General features: G+C 33.2%; 1 protein-coding gene across 1 annotated transcript; it reads left to right on the plus strand.

The window, feature by feature from the left end:
- The first annotated feature begins 401 nt into the window (after positions 1-401).
- On the plus strand, positions 402-21,769 carry LOC145306156 (neurotrophin 1-like). Its single transcript, XM_080148134.1, has 8 exons — positions 402-554; positions 10,754-10,954; positions 11,570-11,720; positions 13,119-13,245; positions 15,989-16,050; positions 16,673-16,784; positions 18,548-18,674; positions 20,066-21,769. The coding sequence occupies exons 1-8, from the start codon at positions 487-489 to the stop codon at positions 20,112-20,114; spliced, it is 897 nt and encodes a 298-aa protein (XP_080004260.1). The 5' UTR covers positions 402-486; the 3' UTR covers positions 20,115-21,769.
- Positions 21,770-21,972: the final 203 nt, after the last annotated feature.

Below are 21,972 nucleotides of genomic sequence, written 5' to 3' on the forward strand. Positions count from 1 at the left end.
TCAGTACAAGGTCCTTGGGATGGGGACATACAGTTATCTAACCCTGTCCCCCTCTAGTGTTTTACTCTAATCTGATATTAATTAAATATTTTAATATTTTTTCAAGTAAAGTTTGGCCACACTAACTACCATGAATGCATGAGTTATTCTATATCAGAGTGTTTGCAACTTGGGTTGGCCGTTGCAAAAGCTAAAAATACCAATTTAAGACAAACATATTTATATACAGGTTTTGAGGTTAACAGCTAATTTTAAAATTATTGAGAGTCAGTACAAGGTCCTCGGGATGGGGACATACAGTGATTTATCTCCTTCCCCCTCTAGTGTTTTAATCTAATCACATAATAAATATTTTCTAAAGTACAGTTTGGCCACACTAACAACCATGCATGGTCGAGTTATTCTATATTAGAGTGTTTGCGAAGTTGGAAAAGCTTCAGTTTATTTTGGACTACTGCCAAGTAAAGACGTGTATTTAAAGTGATCATGAATTGGCTAACAGTTTCTGTGCTATTTTTGGTGTTTTTTCAAAATGCTTTCTCGGCTAAAACAAGGTTTTTTTGTCATGTTTTTTTGGTCACTGCCCATGGATCTAAAGGGATAAGACAATGGCCGGTAAATTGAAGTACATCCCCAGTGATGATACACAAAATTAACCCTTCTGTAGATTAAAAAAGTGGTTGAAAGTGAAACGTTTGAACACTCAACTTAATGAATCAACCAATCAAAATTCAAGAAAGCCCCCAAAGTTGCTAAGAAAACGTTATTATAAAACTTTGGGGATTAGTGTAATAAACAGCCCATTGTCCTCTCTCTCTCTCTTATTAAACCCATAACTTTTCAATCAATTAAAATTTTTATTCTTAAATTTTTTTTCGCTGATAACAATTACTGCATAATCTATCAGAATATCATTATTTAAAAGTAACAGGATGCCTTCTTGTGTGTGTGTAGCGAAGGATCTCGCTAACTGCTGGACCGATATGGTTCTTCTTTACAGTGAAGCTTTAATATAGCTCCATGGAAGGTTTATATCTATTTTGGAAGAGGGTGCCTTCTACCTCCGCATCTGCTTTATAGCTCACTTTGACCGTTTGGTTCGTTTTATGATTATTTTTGGTGCTTTTCAACTCATTGATGTTGTCATCCTTGTTATATTATTCATTTAGGAGACTATTTACTTTACTGGTGTTTCCTTAAATTGTCGTTTTGAGCAAAAAAAAACCTCCCCCTCATTTTATAAATACATTGAAAATAAAGGGGTGGTAGTTTTTCGAATGATTGTTTATTACTTTTGGTTAGGTTAGGTTAGATTATATTGGGTACTGGGTAGCCCCGGGGGGGGGGGGGGATTAGTGCTTGATAGTCACTAAGGAAAAACACCACTTTTCCAAATGTACTATGCAACAGGGACTAAGGGAAAGGACAATGACAGATAACATATTCTTCATTCTAATCTACCCCTTGTATTATTAACTAGCAATGAAATTCATACTTTTGCGAAACAATATTTTAGAGGGAGTGAATTAATTTTTCATTGCTCTATCCCTTCGTCCCTGTTTTAATGAGTAATATATAGAATTACAATGGATGTAGAATCAGGGATAAGACAATGGCCGATAAATTGATGTACATCCCCAATGATAACACACAAAATATCCCTTCTGTAGCTTAAAATTATAGGTTGAAACGTTTGAACACTCAATTTAATAAACAAACCAATCAAAATTTACTGATATCCCAAAAGTTGTGAAGCTAATGAATAAGAAAACGGTTTTTTTAAACTTTGGGGACTAGTGTAATAAACATCCCAGTGTCCCCTCTCTCTCTCTGATATAGAATACGTTGGATATATTGACAGGGGGAAAGTTGTCGTCAATTGAGGTTGCTAATATGGACCTCATTTAATGGTCAGTTCGTTCATCCATTAGATGTGGATGGGGTAAAGGGGTTGGATTGGAGAGTTTCATTTAATTAGAGTACATGAAAATCTGGTGCAACATCCAAGTGATAATATATCGACTAGAATTACATATATATTACAATTACATGCAATTGGTGGTTATTTTTTTCAGGATTGGAGGGATTGATGAATGGAAGATCATTTCATTAAAATTAATAAAAAGGGGTCAGGGTAGGTTAGGTTATATCGAAGCCCCGTAGAGTTTCAGCCGTCTATCTGAAAAATTATGTCTAGCATCATATTATATCCAGTTTTCTACGAATATAAAAATGTACACTCATAAGATTAAAACAAGTTTTTTTAGCCCGTGCCATCGGCATAATTTTATAATTGAACATTTTTTATTTGCGGAAAGCTGTTTATAATGCGGTGCGAGAAATATATAATACCTAATTGAAATCATTTACATGGTTCATTGATTATTGAATAATAGTGGCTATGCCAGTAGAAACTATTTGAAGATTGAAAAATAGCATCAAACCATTAAAAGATTTGAATATAAAAATGAAATAGTCTTAAACCATCCTCGGACCTATGTGAAGGGTCTCCCGTTCAGTAGATATCTTAAACTTTAGACATATAATAATCTTACAACTTATACAGGGAGGGAGGGGACATTGGACTGTAAATTACACTGGTACCCAAAGTTTCATAACGCCTAAATCTTATTTATTTGATCATACTTTTATACCATAAATTTTAATCAACAGAAGGGGTGTTTTTGTTTATCCTCAATGGAGATTTACATAAATTTATTGTCTTATCCCTTAAGATCCCTGAATTTTATTCATGTATGATGAAATCTTAGATACTCAGAGATAAGACAATGGAAGATAAATTGATATACATCCTCCAAGAGAATAAACAAGATTACCTTATTATTGGTTGAAACGTTTAGACACCAATTATTTTGCACTAACCAATCAAAATTAGATAAAAAGAACCTAAAAGTTATGAGTCAACAAATAAGATAAATTGGTTATGAAACTTTGGGTACTAGTGTAATTTACAGTCCAATGGCCACTCCCTCCCTTATATAAAAGACTTTAAATCTCTAACTGAAACTAGAACTTGGTTGAGTTATTTTTTTTAAATAGGATTCACATAGGCTAAATCATATGCCCAGATCACAAATAACTTTTAAAGGTCGATCGATTTTTTTGTAGGCCAACCTAAACAAGTACAACCCACAAATACTTTTATAAAATCGGTCAACCTAAAGCTTCTTTAGGTCGAACTAAAGCTCCGGAGGTCGACCTTTGCCTTTTGTGAACTGGGCTATATCTAAACAAGGATGACAACATCCATAAAAGCGAAGCTCTGAAATGGTAGGACAACGAACATTAACACTTGTAGAATGTTAGAACTGAATAAGCAAATCAATTGTATAAATAGATCAAATAAAAATTTATTGTTAAAAAAGTAACAAAAAAGTACGTACGGACATTCTGGTAACGCTTTCTAAATCGTACCTATCTACTACAGGAATCACCATGCAAAGTTTGAAATCGATAGGACAATTTTAACATGCCTAGATTAACGAAAAAAGCCGGACGGACGTACGGAGAAACTTATAGACGGACGGACCGACCCTAATTATAGAAAAGCTTTGCTTATAATAAAACCTAAGGGAGGAGGGGGGACATTGAACTGTATTTTACACTGGTACCCAAAGTTTTATAACCAGTTTTCTTATACGCTGACTCATTAAGTTTATTAAATTGTGATTGCTTGGTTTGAAACTAAAAGTGTTTGAACTTTTCAACCATTTATACATTAATTTATGTTCCGTTGTCTTATCCCTTAAGATCCCTGTTCTATAATCCTATCAAATAAAGTAGTAAGCTTGTTTCTCTCTCTCACCGCTGAACTGATATGGTTATTCTTTACAGTGTAGCTTCTTATATGTCCAGGGAAGGTTTTGAACTATTTTGGAGGAGGTTATCTCCATCCTCCCAATAAGAAAATTACCCCCTCCCCCCCAAAAAAAATAGTTATTTTTTAAATTTTCTTTTGAGTGCCTCTAGAATCTTCTAGGGGCGTAGCCGCTGATATATATATACAAAGTAGATTCGCTTAGATTTTAGAAATAAATGTTTTGAATTAGCATTTTGGTAAATTACAAAAATTATTGAATTATATACAGTTAGTGATACTGGTTTTTAAAAGCGAAGCTTTTCTATAATTAGGGTCGGTCCGTCCGTCCGTCCGTACGTCTGAGACAGATAGTTTTTTTCGTTAATTTAGGCATGTTAGAATTGTCCTATAGATTTCAAACTTTGCATGGTGATTCCTTTAGTAGTTAGTTACAATTTAGAAAGCGAAGCAGCTCTATAATCATTAGAAGAATGTCCGTACGTCCATTTTAAACATGTCGATTTTTTTACTTTTTTAACAACAAATTTTTATGTGATCTAATCATCTGATTGATTTGATTTTTGGTATGTTAAGATCTGGGACAACAAAGTATAATGTTATAAGCGAAGCAACTCTATAATCAAGTCCTAAAAATGTAAGTATGTCCATAAACATTATCCTGTATCAAGAAGTTTTTCAACAAATTTACTTACAATTTTGCTTCGACTTTTATACATAATATATTCTGATTATTCAGTTCTGACACAATATAAGTGTTAATGTCCGTTTGTCCTACCGTTTCAGTGCTTTGCTTTTATGGATGTTGTCATCCTTGTTTACTAATATTTGCAGAGAGGAGGGGATATTGGACCGTAAATTTTACTGGTACCCAAAGTTTTATAATAAAGTTATCTTATTTGTTGGATTCAAACTTTGGGTTCTTTTATTTAGTTGCTTCCAATCGTTCAACCAATAATTTTAATTAATTTTTTGTTCATTATTGGGGATGTGCATCAATTTATCGTTCATTGTCTTATCCCTTTAGATTCCTGACTTTTTCCATGTATTAGCTACAGCTAAGGTGGCAAAAGTTAATCAAGTGTAAAAATGTGTCTTTTTCAAGCTTTTTTTTATATAAACAAAAAGAAATCATTAATCTAATTTTACTCAGGGAGGGAGGAGACATTGGGCTGTTTATTATACTAGTCACCAAAGTTTATAATAACGTTTTCTTATTCGTTAGCTTAACAACTTTGAGGACTTTTGATTGGTTGGTTTATTAAGTTTATTGTACAAATGTTTTAACCAATATGATTGTAATCTATTGAAGGGGTAAATTTGTGCATCATCATTTTAAATGTACATCAATTTATAGGCTATTTTCTTATCCCTTTAGATCCATGAAATTTTACTCCTTTTACTCAAAGAAAATTTGAATAAAGTATTTTTTTTGCTATTTGGAATTTTTTTTATTAAGAAACTAAAATTATAAAAGCTGTAAAAGATATATATAATTTTCGTGTCGGAATTATTGAAATCTTTTAAATAACAGCGGAACATCTGATCTATGACTCACTTTGTACGTAAGTCCATCTATTATTTTTTTTTTTGGGGGGGGCTTCGCTTGCACCTATATGGATGTTGTCATCCTTGTTTTCTTTATAATTGCGACGTGAAATAGGGAGGTGACAATGGGCTGTTTATTACACTTGGCCCAAAGTTTTATTATAACATTTTCTTATTCGTATACAACTCTGGGGACTTTTATTGAATTTTGATTGGTTGGTTTATTTAAGCGAGTGTCTAAACAATTCAACTAATAATGTATCTTACAGAAAGGGTAATTTTGTGTATCATCATGTGGGATGTACATCAATTTATCGGCCATTGTCTTATCCCTTTAGCTCCCTGGGCGTGAAACCATAGTAATGAGTTGCAACTTCAACCCCTAAATTTTGCGCGCGTGAGTTCTGCAAAAAATGTTGCAAAAAAATAAAAAGAATGGACAATTATGGCAGGTTATTTCTAATTTTAGTAGACATAAGACAAAAGTTACCCCTTCTGTAGATTACAATAAAGGTTGAAACGTTTGGACATGCAACTTAATGAACCATCCAATCAAAGTCCCCAAAATTGTTAAACCAACGAATAATAAAACATTATTTTGAAACCTTTTGGAGTAACATAATAAAAAGCCAAATGTATTTTCCCTTCCTGGAAGCTACTCTATAATTCACTTTGTCTGTCTGTCAGTCAGTGACGTATTGTGGTTTTCTTGTCTGCTATTGAAGATAGAAGGCTGATTTATTTGGTTTATATTCTCTATACCGATGAGCATCTAGTGTATGATTTTGTTTGTCTGTCGGTTTGTCAGTAATGCCAGAAAACACATGAACAAACCATCTTATTGTGCTTCGCTACTTGTAAGTAGATGTTGTCATCCTTGTTCAAAACTGTTTGCATTTGCGAGTTGTCATACAATTTCTAGTACTAGCGGCTACGCCCCTAGAGGTCTCTAGTGGCACTTTAAATGTTTTTTTTTTATATTTAAATATGTCTATGTTGCGTTTGACGTTTATGTTTCGTTGAACTCTCTTTGTTAAATCGATAAATTAATTTTTTTGGGGATTTCTCTTGGGAGGGTGGTGGTGCCCTCCCCCAAAATAGTTATAAACCTTCCCCGGGACCTATGAGAATCTACCCTGTTAAGGAGAACCCGATCGGTTCAGCGGTTAGCGAGATCCTTCGGTACAAACAAACACACAAACAGACATCCTGTTACTTTAGTATAAGGATGGCCTTTAAACTGATTAGTATCCATAAATAAGAACCGTTTCTCATCCACACTGAAAAATCAAGTATCGTATATTATCCAGTTTTCTACGAGTATAAAAAGGTACAATCATAATATTTTTCGGCATCTCAGGGATATTTTGTCTGCAATAATTGGGACGAACTTTTAAACCTAACTTTTAACCTGCTAAATATATTTTAAAATTAGATGTTTTGTATATTTTTCGCGCTAAGATATTTTTGCGATTATTTACGGTTGGCTAATTTAAAATTATCAACAAAAATGTGTAAAAACTTAAAAAGGCGAATAAATAGAAATTTCCGCGTGAAATTATTACATGTTCTATCTATAATATAAAGTAAAACGATGTCTGTCTGTCTGTCTGTCTGAAGCTTAAGATCTCAGTAACTACTGAACCGATTGGGCTCTACTCTTCAGGGAATATACCTACTGGTGCTTTGATAGTTTTAAGCTATATATATATTTTTTTGGGGGGTGGGGGTTGTCCCATTCCCCCCCCTCAAAAAAATACAAAAATTAGGTTGACCACACCTCTTCGGGCAAAGCTTAGGCTAGTCCTATATAAAGTAGTAAGGTTTTTTTTGTCTGTAGCTTAAGATTTTGATAACTACTGAACCGATTGAGTTCTCCATTTTATAGAACCTTCTTATAGGTCCTAGTAGCTGTGGTTTTATGCGATTTTTTTTATATATAAGTCTTGGGATGGTTTAGACTGTTTTTGTGTCTTTTTCATACCCTTTAGATACAGAGCCCGTAGAGGCTAGGAGCGCAATCGCTAGTCCTATTATATAAAGAAGGATCTCGCTAACCACTGAACCGATATGGTTCTCCTTTACAGTGAAGCTTCTTATTGGTCCAGGAAAGGTTTTTAACTATTTTGTGGGAGGGTATATCCACTATCCGAAGAGAAATAGCCTCTAGAAAAAAAATATTCAACTCTTGAAAAAAAAACTCAACATATTTCCTTTTTAAGCCTAAAAATAAAAGTGAAGTGTCTACTATTCCTACTTTCCATTATCTAAGATGTCCCTAGAGGCCTCTAGGGGCGTAGCCGCTAGTAACTATAAAGGAGAACTATATCATTTTAGCGGTTAGCGAGATCCTTCAGTACAGACAGACAGTTACTTTAAATAAGGTTTACGTTTAATTTGATAATAGCAAAAAAATCTTAAAGAAGTTGTATCAACTTTTTTGCTTTTTATTTAAGATAGCTAGCCGGTTCTTTCAGTAAGTAGTAGATGTAAAAAATTTCATAGAATTCAGATATGCAATCGGTTTTTTTGTAGACCTCTTATTTTTAAAGTAATTTAAGTTTTTTAAAAAAATAATTAAGTCGGTTTTAAGGTACTAAAACGCAACAAAATAAAACAAGAAAATGGCCAGTATGAACAAAAATAGTAAGATCTTTAATTTGACACCTTACTTTTAAAATTCTGTTGAGTAATTATTGAAAAAATCTATTTTTTTAACCTCGGTTTAATAAAAACTTTAGACCTAAATATTTTCTCAAACAGACAAAAAAAACATGGGTTCATATATACCTTTAGAATCAGAAAAATATTACGAATCTATTCTAAGCAAAATTGAAAAAGTTTTATAAAACTATAATAAAAAAAAATAAGTTTATTTTAAGAATCATAATTTTCGGCTTTAAAGGGTTAGCTTGAACCAAACCTGAACCAAACCTAAACAAAAGACAATGCAATGTAGCAGATATTTTTTAAACACAAGAAACAATAATGTATTTTTAACTGCATTGTTTTGAAGTTTATAAACAGACTGATGCATATTTGTTCATAATTTTTCATTCTTTACATGTTCTTTAATATCACTATATTTATTGTAGTATTTATTGTATATATTGTATGAACGTTCTCCTTTTTTTCTGGCAATTCTATAGGTTAATCTTATAGGTTAAGCTTCCCGATTCGTCAATTTTTGCAATTTGTGATTGGCTAGTTTAGTAGTTACAATTCTTAAAATAAACTTTTTTATTTTTTCTATTTTTTATTACAATTTTTTTAAACTTTTTCAATTTTGCTTAGAATGAATTCATATTATTTTTCTCATTCTAATGGTATATATGAACCCATATTTTTTATGTCTGTATGAGAAAATATTTAGGTTTAATGTTTTGATTAAACAGAGGTTAAAAAAATAGATTTTTTCAACAATTACTCAACAGAATTTTAAAAGTAAGGTGTCAAATTAAAGATCTTACTATTTTTGTTCATACTGGCTATTTTCTTCTTTTATTTTGTTGCGTTTTAGTACCTTAAAACCAACTTAATTATTTTTTTTTAAAACTTAAATTACTTAAAAAATAAGAGGTCTACAAAAAAACCGATTGCATATCTGAATTCTATGAAATTTTTTACATCTACTACTTACTGAAAGAACCGGCTAGCTATCTTAAATAAAAAGCAAAAAAGTTGATACACCTTCTTTATAGATAATATAACCTTTCAATGGAATTTCCGGACCAAATATTAGCAGGGAGAGAGGGGACATTAGGCTGTTTATTACACTAGTCCCCAAAGTTTTATATTAACATTTTCTTATTCATTGGCTTAACAATTTAGGGTTAGTTTTCTTGAATTTTGATTGGTTGGTTCTTTAAATTGGATGTCCAAACATTTCAACTGTTAATTTTAATCTAACGAAAGGTCAATTTTGTATAACATCATTGAGGATGTACATCAATTTATCGGTCACTGTCTTATCCCTTTAGATCCCTGCAAATATAGGATTTTTATATTTATAAATGTTGCCATATAAATCAGGGATCTTAAGGGATAAGACAATAGGCGATTAATTCATATGCATTTCGAATGATGATACGCAAAATTATCTATTCTGTAGATTACAATAAGTGGTTAAAAACGTTGTGACACTCAACTAATTGATCAACCAATCAAAATTTAATATTAATACCCATGCAATGTTGTTAAGCCAACGGAAAAAAACGTTATATACAACTTTGGGGACTAGTGTAATAAACAGCCCAATGTCCCCTCCATCCCTGCATATTTCTTGTGCTTCGCTACTTATGAATGTTGTCATCCTTGTTCTATATTTTTCAATATGACCTTTGAATGGAATTTCCGGAGGTTTCAAAGTTATAAAATTTAATGTATACTAAAAACGATATATAAATATTTGGATGTTGCACCGTATTTTCATGTACTCTAATGAAGTGATACTCGCAGCTGGCTAGTATAACAATACCCCCTATCTACCTAATTTACCCATCTCCCCTTCCCTTCTGCTGGATGAACGAACTGAACAATGAATGAGTCTCATATTAGCAACTTCCAATGATGACAAATTTCCCCTGTCAATATATCCATATATTCTATATCCATTTACACTAAAATTAACATAATAAGGCATTATTGGGATAGGTTAATAGTAAATAAATTTATTTTTCCCCTCTCCATGATATATTTGTACATTTGGTAAATTGTATCTGTTGAAATATATAAGTTATTTTTTATTAGTTGAACTTTTAAGTTTACTTCAATTTGGTGATCTTTGTTAAGCTAACTATAGTTATACTAGGGACTACGCCCCTAAAGGCCTCTTGAGGTAAGAAGGGGGAAAAAGGGGGCAAGATGAGGGCAGTATAATTGACCAATGGTATAATTTATGCTGGCCTCTCATTGGTTATTCTATCCTATGACGTTATAATCTGTGGTGGGACTCTAATCATCTTCATAATATTTCTTTCCATGGGTAATTTTTCTTTGATAGGTGTAGAAACCCTCTCCAAATTAGTTATAAACCTTTCCTGGCAAAGCTTCACTTTATAGGAGAACCATATTAGTCAAGCAATTAGCGAGATCGAAGACGAAAAAAGTCCCTAAAAAAATCAACATGTTACGTCATAAAAATGAGGGATTATCCATATCTATTTTATGGATTTTCTTTCCCACTCCTCCTCCCTCATTTTTATGTCGTCATTGAGGGACTTTCTTCATCTTCAGCGAGATCTTATGGTACATACACCGTCAGACTGACATACAATCAGACAGACATACATCCTGTTACTTATATATAATTAACAGAAATATGAAATAAAAACTTAATAACATGACAAAACATAAACAAATCATCAGATTTTTCTGGGGGCGACGCCAACAAAAATCCGCAGACTCCAGAAATGCGTTTCCCGCCAAAAGTCGTCTTCCCGTGTGGAATTCCCGCAATTTTTTCGCGCCAATTTTGAGCACGTTGGAAGATATTGCGGAAGAAGCCTCGCATGAGATTCTTAGTGTGCGTCCTGAAACAACCAAAGGCTTGGATGCCATATTTTTCAGGTATCTTGGCAGTTAGATAGATAGATAGATAGACATAAAGAAGTATGAACTTTAGAAATAAACACAGGTAGACATTTAGACAGACAGATATATAGATATTTGGATAGACAGATTATGGACTTATAGATAGATAAATGTGACCAGATTGACTAGTCATGTAGACATATAGATAGATAGACATATAGATAAATGACATACAAATAGTTATATAATTACACACATGGACAGATAGACTTATAGAATTATAAACAGTTAACCCAAATTATGCCCAAGCAATGACAATGAGAAAAAAATATTTTTGTCAGTTTTTTGCCAAAACTGTATTGTATTTATATTGAAAAAAGTGAAGCAATTGTTTTTTAAAAACCCTCTAATAGACATATAGACATATAAACAGATAGACAGATAGACAGATAGACAGATAGACAGATAGACAGATAGACAGATATACAGATAGACAGATAGACAGAAAGACAGATAGACAGATAGACAGATAGACATATAGACAGATAAATAAACAATATGGTCTAACAAAACTGTTATTAGTTTTATGATTTTTATTTTAATATTCTTGGAATAAATGTCATACTGAAAATTTATGTTATTATGTTTCAGTAATGAAATACCCGATCAAGAGCGAAGTAACCCATCGCGGCGTAGGTCAGATGGACCCACAGCTGGGTTGCCGTACAATCGTACAGCTCAATGCTTGGAGTATAATATTTGTGACCCTACAGTTGCCTACCCTGAAAAAAAGATTCAAAAGGTAATAATTTTCAGGGATCTAAAAGGGATAAGACAATAGCCGATAAATTGATGTACATCCTAAATGGTGATATTCAAAATTACCCCTTCTGTAGATTAAAATTAGTACTTGATAACATTTGATAACTCGGATCTACTGCAGTTCACGGTAAAATATTGCTGGTAACGAATATTGCCAAAAATCTATGAATTTTAAAGGCTGCTAGCTGCCAAACGGCTGACTTTACACATCATACCCGCACACCATTTTAAGCGATATAAGAAGGCCTACAAATAGTCTGGAATAGCCAAGATCCAATGATGCACAGGAAAAGCTTCACTAAAGAAAAAACGCGTAAAATAGGCCATTTTCGCGCATTTCTCTGCACTGCGAGATGATTATGCATTATTGATTTATGGCTATTCCAGATTATTTGTAGGCCTTCTTATGCCGCTTAAAACAGTGTGCGGGCATGATCTGTACGTTTAGCCGTTTGGCAGCTAGCAGCCTTTTAAATTCATAGATTTTTGGCAATATTTGGTACCAGCAATATTTTACCGTGAACTGCAGTAGATCCGATAACTCAACTTAATGAACAAAACAATCAAAATTTACGGAAGTTCCCAAAGTTGTTAAGCCAACGAAAAAGAAAACTTTATTATAAAACTTTGGGGACTAGTGCAATAAACATTTAATTGTCCATTGAAAATTTTTATTACTAGTATGGATTGGATATGAAACCGATTAATTTCGGCTGAATTAAAACAGGTTTGAGCCATACTAAAAAAGCATGTATCGTATCGTATAATAATAAATTTTACAGTAATAATTGGACATTGGACTGTTTATTACTATAGTTCTCAAAGTTATATTTTAACGTTTTCTTATTCGTTGTCTCAACATCTTCGGTACTTTTATTGAATTTTGATTGGTTGGTTCATTAAGTTGAGTGTTCAAACTAGTACACCTTTATTTAGCTTGTTGTTTAGGGAGGAGGAAGGGGACATTGGACTGTAAATTACACTGGTACCCAAAGTAATTTGTTAGCACTAAAACATTGGGTACTCTCTTTGAATTTTATTGGTTTGTTTAAACTAGTGGTGTTATAAACCTTCCCAGGATCTATGAGAAGCTATCTTGCAAAGGAAAAATATATCGGTTAGCGAGATCCTTTGGTACAGACAGGCAGACAGACACAGGTCGTGTTGCTTTTTCACTCATCCTTGTATTTTTTAGGCTTTGAAAGGAAGGATTAAAACTACCCTGAGGATAGGTACCCTTCCCCAAAATAGTTATAACCTATGAGAAGCTATCCTGTAAATGGGAACCATATTGGTTTAGCGGTTAGCGAGATCTTGGTACAAACACAGATCCTGTTACATTTTCATGAGATTATACTTACTCAATTTTATTTTTTAGGCTTTGAAGGGAAGCAGTAAGACTACCCGGAGGCTGATAAACTCGCTGGCCACGCCGCTACCACCTCGCGGAGCTGGCAGGACCCCGGAGGAGGATAACCCAGAGATTTCTCTCAGAATTGGCGGAGGTTAGAATTGATAGATTGATATATTGATATATTGATAGATAGATAGATAGATAGATATATAGATAGATAGATAGATAGATAGATAGATAGATAGATATATAGATAGATAGATAGATAGATAGATAGATAGATAGATAGATAGATAGATAGATAGATAGATAGATAGATAGATAGATAGATAGATAGATAGATAGATAGATAGATAGATAGATAGATAGATAGATAGATAGATAGATAGATAGATAGATAGATAGATAGATAGATAGATAGATAAATAGATAGATAGATAGATAGATAGATAGATAGATAGATAGATAGATAGATAGATAGATAGATAGATAGATAGATAGATAGATAGATAGATAGATAGATAGATAGATAGATAGATAGATAGATAGATAGATAGATAGATAGATAGATAGATAGATAGATAGATAGATAGATAGATAGATAGATAGATAGATAGATAGATAGATAGATAGATAGATAGATAGATAGATAGATAGATAGATAGATAGATAGATAGATAGATAGATAGATAGATAGATAGATAGATAGATAGATAGATAGATAGATAGATAGATAGATAGATAGATAGATAGATAGATAGATAGATAGATAGATAGATAGATAGATAGATAGATAGATAGATAGATAGATAGATAGATAGATAGATAGATAGATAGATAGATAGATAGATAGATAGATAGATAGATAGATAGATAGATAGATAGATAGATAGATAGATAGATAGATAGATAGATAGATAGATAGATAGATAGATAGATAGATAGATAGATAGATAGATAGATAGATAGATAGATAGATAGATAGATAGATAGATAGATAGATAGATAGATAGATAGATAGATAGATAGATAGATAGATAGATAGATAGATAGATAGATAGATAGATAGATAGATAGATAGATAGATAGATAGATAGATAGATAGATAGATAGATAGATAGATAGATAGATAGATAGATAGATAGATAGATAGATAGATAGATAGATAGATAGATAGATAGATAGATAGATAGATAGATAGATAGATAGATAGATAGATAGATAGATAGATAGATAGATAGATAGATAGATAGATAGATAGATAGATAGATAGATAGATAGATAGATAGATAGATAGATAGATAGATAGATAGATAGATAGATAGATAGATAGATAGATAGATAGATAGATAGATAGATAGATAGATAGATAGATAGATAGATAGATAGATAGATAGATAGATAGATAGATAGATAGATAGATAGATAGATAGATAGATAGATAGATAGATAGATAGATAGATAGATAGATAGATAGATAGATAGATAGATAGATAGATAGATAGATAGATAGATAGATAGATAGATAGATAGATAGATAGATAGATAGATAGATAGATAGATAGATAGATAGATAGATAGATAGATAGATAGATAGATAGATAGATAGATAGATAGATAGATAGATAGATAGATAGATAGATAGATAGATAGATAGATAGATAGATAGATAGATAGATAGATAGATAGATAGATAGATAGATAGATAGATAGATAGATAGATAGATAGATAGATAGATAGATAGATAGATAGATAGATAGATAGATAGATAGATAGATAGATAGATAGATAGATAGATAGATAGATAGATAGATAGATAGATAGATAGATAGATAGATAGATAGATAGATAGATAGATAGATAGATAGATAGATAGATAGATAGATAGATAGATAGATAGATAGATAGATAGATAGATAGATAGATAGATAGATAGATAGATAGATAGATAGATAGATAGATAGATAGATAGATAGATAGATAGATAGATAGAAAGATTGATCGGTAGATTGAAGTTTGTTTATTGCTTCCCAGAGAGCGAGGGGACAATAATAATAGTCCCTAAAGTTTTAAAATCGTTTTCTTATTAGTTGTCCTAACAACTTTGGGGTCATCAGTACCTAAACGTCTACTTACTCGAGTTGTGCTAACATTTTTGGGGACTTGTATGGAATTTGATTGCAATTTTTAAAAGCGAAGCTTTTCTATAATTAGGGTCGGTCCTTGAATTGGAAAACAGTAAAAGTGTGTGACTATGACGTCAGAAAAAAATTAACAATTAACCAATGAGAAGCCAGTATCCACAATTGTAAAATATATAGCGGCCTCTCATTGGTTAATTGTTAATTTTTTCTGACGTCATAGTCAGACACTTTTACTGTTTTCCTAGAATTGTCCTATTGATTTTAAACTTTGCATGGCAATTCTTGAAGTAGTTAGGTACGATTTAGAAAGTGTAGCAACTCTATAATCATTACCAGTTTAGTCCTACCGTTTTAGTGCTTCGATTTTATGGATGTTGTCATCCGTGTTTTCAAATATTTTATACAGATCCCTTGATAAAATTATTAAAATCTGATGGTAAGCTTAAACCGGCATGGTACTCATGTATGGAAAAGCTTCTGATAGGTCCAGGAAAGGTTTAGAACTATTTTTTGGGAGGGTATCTTCACCCTCCCAAAAGAAAAAAAAGTACCTACCCCTGGAAAAAATACCCCCCCACAAAATTTCTTTTTAGTTTATTTCTTAAAACCTAAAATAGAATGGCAAGTAAAGGGTCTACTCCCGCTCCTAACTACCTCAAATGCCCCTAGAGGCCTCTTGGGTGGCGTATCTGCTAGTATAAACTAAAAAACTTAAAAATAAATTTTTAAAAGTTATAATATATTTTTAGATCCCTTTGGAGATGATAACATTGTATTAGAAGAAAATGTTTGTGAAACAGAAAGGAAGTGGGTAAGTTAATTATACTGGTACCCAAAGTTTTATACTGGTACCCAAAGTTAATTATACTGGTACCCAAAGTTTTATAACAACATTCACACATTCGTTTGGTTACTTTTTATAAAGAAACTCTTGTCGGTAACTTCATGACTTTTTAAGTTTAGTAATTATACGTCGGCAAGAGTTGATTTTATAACAATATCTGGTCTTTGTCGGTCGTGGTGTCCGGTCAAAGTCGGTTAGGTGGCACCAAAATTAGATAAAAATATAAATTAATCTTAATTTCTACATTATGACTTTTTTGTATTAAGACCTATACATTTTTTTGGTAAATCCTTGAGCAATAATGAACTTCCGTGAATAGTAAGGTCATGACCGTTTGACCACTCCTAGACCGATTTTTGACCGATTTTCTATTTCCTACCTGTAATTTTGCCGTTTTTGAGCTGCCAGTTGCCGAATTTTAGAACAGCTCTAGACCAACCAATTTTTTTATGCAGTCTTTTATTGTGAAGGTGGGAATTGTACCCGATCTGTAAGGGTTAAAACGTTGGATATTCTTGTATAATTTTGAATGGTTGGTTCAAACTTGCGGAGTTCAAACTTTTCCACCAATAATTTGTCCAAATTTCAGATAATGCCCAAAGTAGCCCGTAATATACGGGACGAACCAATGTGGATTTTGAATGAACAGAACGGGGATAATGAAAACTATATGCAAGTCGTTGATATCACTCTTTGCAGAGGTTAGACTGTCTGTTCGTCCACCTGTCAGTATGTCTGTCTGTCTGTCTGTTTGTAAGGGCCCTGATATTAAATGAACAGAACGGGGATAATGAAAACTATATGCAAGTCGTGAATATCACTCTTTGCAGAGGTGAAGCTACCTATCTGTCTGTCTGTTCGTCTTTCTGTCTGTCTGTATGTCTGTCTGATTGTCTGACTGTAACGCCCATATGGATCTTGAATGACCAGAAGGGGGATAATGAGAATTATATGCAAGTCGTGGATATCACTCTATGCAGAGGTAATTCCGTCTGTCTGTCTGTCAGTCTGTCTATCTGTCTGTTTGTCTGTCTGTCTGTCCCTAACGCTATTCATTGATCAGAAGGGGGATAATGAGAACTATATGCAAGTTGTGGATATCACTCTTTGTAGAGGTAATTCCGTCTGTCTGTCTGTATGTCAATCTGTCTTTCTGTCTGTCTGTGTGTCTTTCAATCTGTCTGTCTGTTTGTCTGTCCGTCTGTCAGATGTGGATATTGAATAAACAGAAGGGGGATTATGAAAACTATATGCAAGTCGTGGATATCACTCTATGCAGAGGTAATTCCGCCTGTCTGTTTGTCCGTTTGTCCATCTGTAACGCCCACAAGGATATTAAATGAATAATAGGGGGATAATGAGAACTATATGTTAAGTCGTGGATATCACTCTTTGCAAGAAGTAAAGCTACCTGTCTGTCTGTTTGTCCATCTGTAACGCCCACAAGGATATTAAATGGACAGAAGGGGGATAATGAAAACTATATGCAAGTTGTGGATATCACTCTTTGCAGAGGTAAGACTGTCTGTTCGTCCACCTGTCTGTCAGTCTGTCTATCTGTCTGTCTGTCCGATGTGGATATTGAATGATCAAAATGGAGATAATAAGAACTATATGCAAGTCGTGGATATCACTCTTTGTAGAGGTAATTCCGTCTGTCTGTTTGTCTGTCTATCCGTTTGTCTGTCTTTCTGTTTGTCTTTTTGTCTGTCTTTCTGTCTGTCTTTCTGCCTGTCATTTTGTCTGTCTTATTATCTGTCTTTCTGTCTGTCTTTTTGTCTGTCTTTTTGTCTGTCTTTCTATCTGTCTTTCTGTCTGTCTTTTTGTCTGTCTTTTTGTCTGTCTTTTTGTCTGTCTTTCTGTTCGTCTTTTTGTCTGTCTGTCTTTCTGTCTGTCTTTCTGTCTTTCTGTCTGTCTTTCTGTCTGTCTGTCCGTCTGTCTGTCCCTCTGTATTTATGTTTGTCTGCCTTTCTGTCTGTTTTTCTGTCAATCCATAACGTTGTTTGAAAATGCCGTAGGCACCCCCAAATATTTTTTCATTTTACCCCCCCCCCCTTCAAAATTTACCCCTTGCTTGGGGGTGCCGTAAGCAACAATTTAGGAGGGTGTATTTCCCCCCCCCCCAAATCAAAAATCTCTAACAAAAAAAATTTTCGCGCTTCGCACGTTATTTTACCTCCCCCCCCCCCAAAAAAAAAAAAAAACGAATTACCCCCCCCTTAACAAATTTTTACACCCCCCCCCCCAAAAAAAAAAAAAAAAAAAAACTTGGACGCCCCTGTCAATCCGTTTTTCAGTCTTTGTGTCTGTCTGTCTATCTGTCTGTGTCCCTGTCATTTTATCTATCTGTCTGTCTGTCTGTCAGTCTGTAAATATGAATTAAGGATAACCTGATGTCTCCAACATACAACTTACTTGATCCGTCAGTATGTCGGCCATGTCACAAAAATTATATCTTTTTTAGATGCTGGTAGGGCATGCCTATCAGGACAGATACCTGGGCACAAAACCAGATGTAAACAAGAGTACACTGAACACAAGCTTCTAGCTCTGGACCAAGATGGGGAGGAATTGATTATTGACACGTTTAGGTAACATTTTGTTTACATAAAGGCAGGAGTGTACATTCTGCACAAGATTTATTTTTCTCCCCGGCTGCAAAAGTTTTAATTTTTTCGCTTCCTAGTTTTTCCAGCAAGGAAGGGGAAAAGGAAAATTATTTTCAGAACTCTTTTTTTTATTCATATATTATATAATATTATAATTGAAAATAATGTTTTCAAGTCTCTTAACCCTTACAGATCGGGGGGGGGGGGGTCATATTGACCCCCCCCCTCTATTTTTTCAATGTCATTTTTTTTGTAGGTAAGTCAGAGAGTTGTGACTTCATGACTTTTTAAGTTTAGTAATTATACGTCGGCAAGAGTTGATTTTATTAGGATATCTGGTCTGTGTCGGTCGTGGTGTCCGGTCAAAGTCGGTTGGGTAGCACCAAAATTAAAAAAAAATTCTAAATAAATCTTAATTTCTACATTATGACTTTGTATATAAGGTAGAAACCTAAAATTTTTTTGGTGAATGAGAAAAATGGTGTTATGACCGTTTGACCGCACCCTGACCGACTTTATGACCGATTTTTGTCCGGCTTTTACTACAGACATATATCATGAATATCGTGGCTTCTATTACAGCTAGAGACCTATAATTTTTTTTGGTAAATCCTTGAGCAATAATTAACAGATAAAAATATTAATTGGCGCCGCCAACCGCCGTTTTACCGCCGTAACCGCCGAAAATGGCGGTTTCCGTTATTTGCCGTTTTTTGGCGATGATCTAAAAAGCGGCTAAGGAGCGGCCTGATCGCTATGACTAGAAAAAGTAATTTTCTCTAAAAATACACATGAACCACCAGAAAAAAATTTTACGTCTTTATCTGTAACAGAAGCCGAGATAGAGGGGGGGGTCAATATGACCCCACCCCCGATCTATTAAGGTAGGAATAGGGGCCCCGATCTGTAAGGGTTAATTTTTACATCCCCCCCCCCTAACCACATATTTTTTTTATTTTTTACCCCCCCCCCCCTTTATTTTTCAAATTTGCAGAACATACACCTCTGCACAAAGGTATGGAGGGGACATTGGGCTGTTTATTACACTAGTCTCCAAGTTTTATATTACCTTTGCTTACTAGTTGGCTTAACAACTTTGGGGACGTTTATTGAAATTGTTTTGTTTTCAAAACGTTTTAACCACTAATTGTAATCTACAGAAGGGGTTATTTTGTTTATTATCATTGGTTATGTACATCAATCTATCAGCCATTGTCTTATCCTTCTAGATTCCAAAATATTTTTGTCCAAGCTTTTAAACCAAATATTTTATTATCATATTGGTGATGTATATATCGTCCATTGTCTTATCCCTTTAGATCCCTGTTTTTTTCCCCAATTTAATTTATGAAATTAATTTAAATTTTTTCTAGATTTCCCTCGTGTTGTACCTGTCAAGTGAACAAAGAACTCGAGTTGTAGAGTAGCTTTGTACTCGCTGAAAAGAAAATCTACCAAAATCCAATGCAAAAATCCACATATTTTTATCACAAAGACGACATTTGAGTCGTCGTCCATTTTTTTTTTAATAGTTATTTCTCGCATCGTATTACAAACAGCTTTCTACGAGATGCCGAAGGCACGGGCTAAAAAAACTGGTTTTAATCTTATAATTGTACATTTTTATATACATAGAAAACTGGATATAATACGATGCAAGACATAATTTTCCGTATGGCTGAGAACCGGTTCGAATCCACCGGATATTAATCGGTTTAGAATTAATACGGGGAAAAAAATAAATTTATATTTTTATATTGTATATGTGGCATTTTAAGCTACGTGAAATAAGTTACTTTAAGTTAATTCAACAACGAAAATAGTATTTTTTACTTAATAATTAACTATTTTTTAAGGAACACAGTAATAGTGTCTGACTCATTATGACGTAACAAAAAAAAATAGCCAATGAGAGGCCACTATAAATTTTACCATTGGTCAATAGCGGCCTCTCATTGGCTAATTTTTTTTTGTTACGTCATAAGCAGTCAGACACTATTACTGTGTTCTTTTTTAAGACATTTTTTAAAATGCCAAAAAAGTTAATTTTTACGGTGGTTTCTCTTAAATTGCCTGCCAAGCAATAAGCTTCCCCAACCCCTATTTTTTAATTAATGTAAATAAAGGGGTGTGAGTGTATTTTTTTACACCCCAACCCTGCATGGCTACCCAATTCCCAATAAAACCTAACCTAACCTAATAATTAAACTAACACCCTCCTCCCCCTAATTAACAATTAATTTCAAATATTTTAGAGAAAGAGGGGGGGGGGGTTCTATGCTTGATGAGGCACTTTTAGGGAAACTGCCATTTGTACATATGTAGATAGCTGGTGAAGGCATAGAAATACTTTTTGGGGACTTCAAAAAAAATTTGATTTTTGTCATTTAATTTTTAAAATGTACTCAATTTTATGTATACATATATTTAATACTATTCTAACTTCTAGGGGCTTTGTTTTCAGAAGGGGGTTAGAAAAATAGCTTAAAACCATCCCAATCTAAAAATAGAATGGACTAAAACATTCACAGGACCTATGTGACGCATACCTAAAATAGAGAATGCAAGCGGTTCAGAAGTTTTTGAGATTTTAGGCTTCAGACATAAAATCCTGACTTCTTTTTAAATAGGATAGAATAAAGTTTTTTTTTAAATGAATATATAGCAAGATTTATTTGTCTTCAACTTTTCTTACCCTCCGGTCCTTGATAAAAATGGGTAATTATGTTCATATTAAATAATAGATTTTCTTTCAAAAATCACGAAACCTTTTAAAGAAATTTAATTCAGTCAACTTTTTTGTCAGAAAAATTTAGCTATAAAACAAAATAAACGATGTCTATTCGTTAGTACGTCTGTCTGAAGCGAAAGATCTCTGTAACCACTGAACCGACTGGTCCTGCGATGGTTTTAAACCATTTTCTTGGGGTATTTTTCGTTGTGTAACTTTCTTGAAATTATATAGTAATAAATTGTTAGTTGTAGAATATTTTGTATTCATATTTTGTATCCAATGTTTAAATTTTGTACAAACTACTTGTATTGTTACCAAAGAAATAAAGAATTTTTCATTAAAAGTTTTTTTTATTTTGAAAATAAATAGGATACTGAGACACAATACAATCTGTCCCGATTTTGTATTACTTATAAGGAACATTTTTCCAGTTACGTCATATTTTTCTTTCCCGAAAAAGGAAAGGGGGAAGACACAATAACCCGTCCTACCTAAAAATGTATCATAGAGAAGCTTCAATTCTTATAAAAAAAAAAATCAATAAAA

The sequence above is a fragment of the Acartia tonsa genome, chromosome 14, assembly GCF_053477335.1.
Source record: "Acartia tonsa isolate MP-2025a chromosome 14, ASM5347733v1, whole genome shotgun sequence".
Classification (NCBI taxonomy): Eukaryota; Metazoa; Arthropoda; class Copepoda; order Calanoida; family Acartiidae; genus Acartia; species Acartia tonsa.

Excerpts from the sequence above, each read along its gene's own strand:
- LOC145306156 (XM_080148134.1), top strand. The coding sequence starts at position 487 with ATGAATTGGCTAACAGTTTCTGTGCTATTTTTGGTGTTTTTTCAAAAT. Across the intron at positions 10,955-11,569 it reads TTGGATGCCATATTTTTCAG|TAATGAAATACCCGATCAAG; the intron begins GTATCTTGGCAG and ends ATTATGTTTCAG. Across the intron at positions 16,051-16,672 it reads GTGAAACAGAAAGGAAGTGG|ATAATGCCCAAAGTAGCCCG; the intron begins GTAAGTTAATTA and ends TCCAAATTTCAG.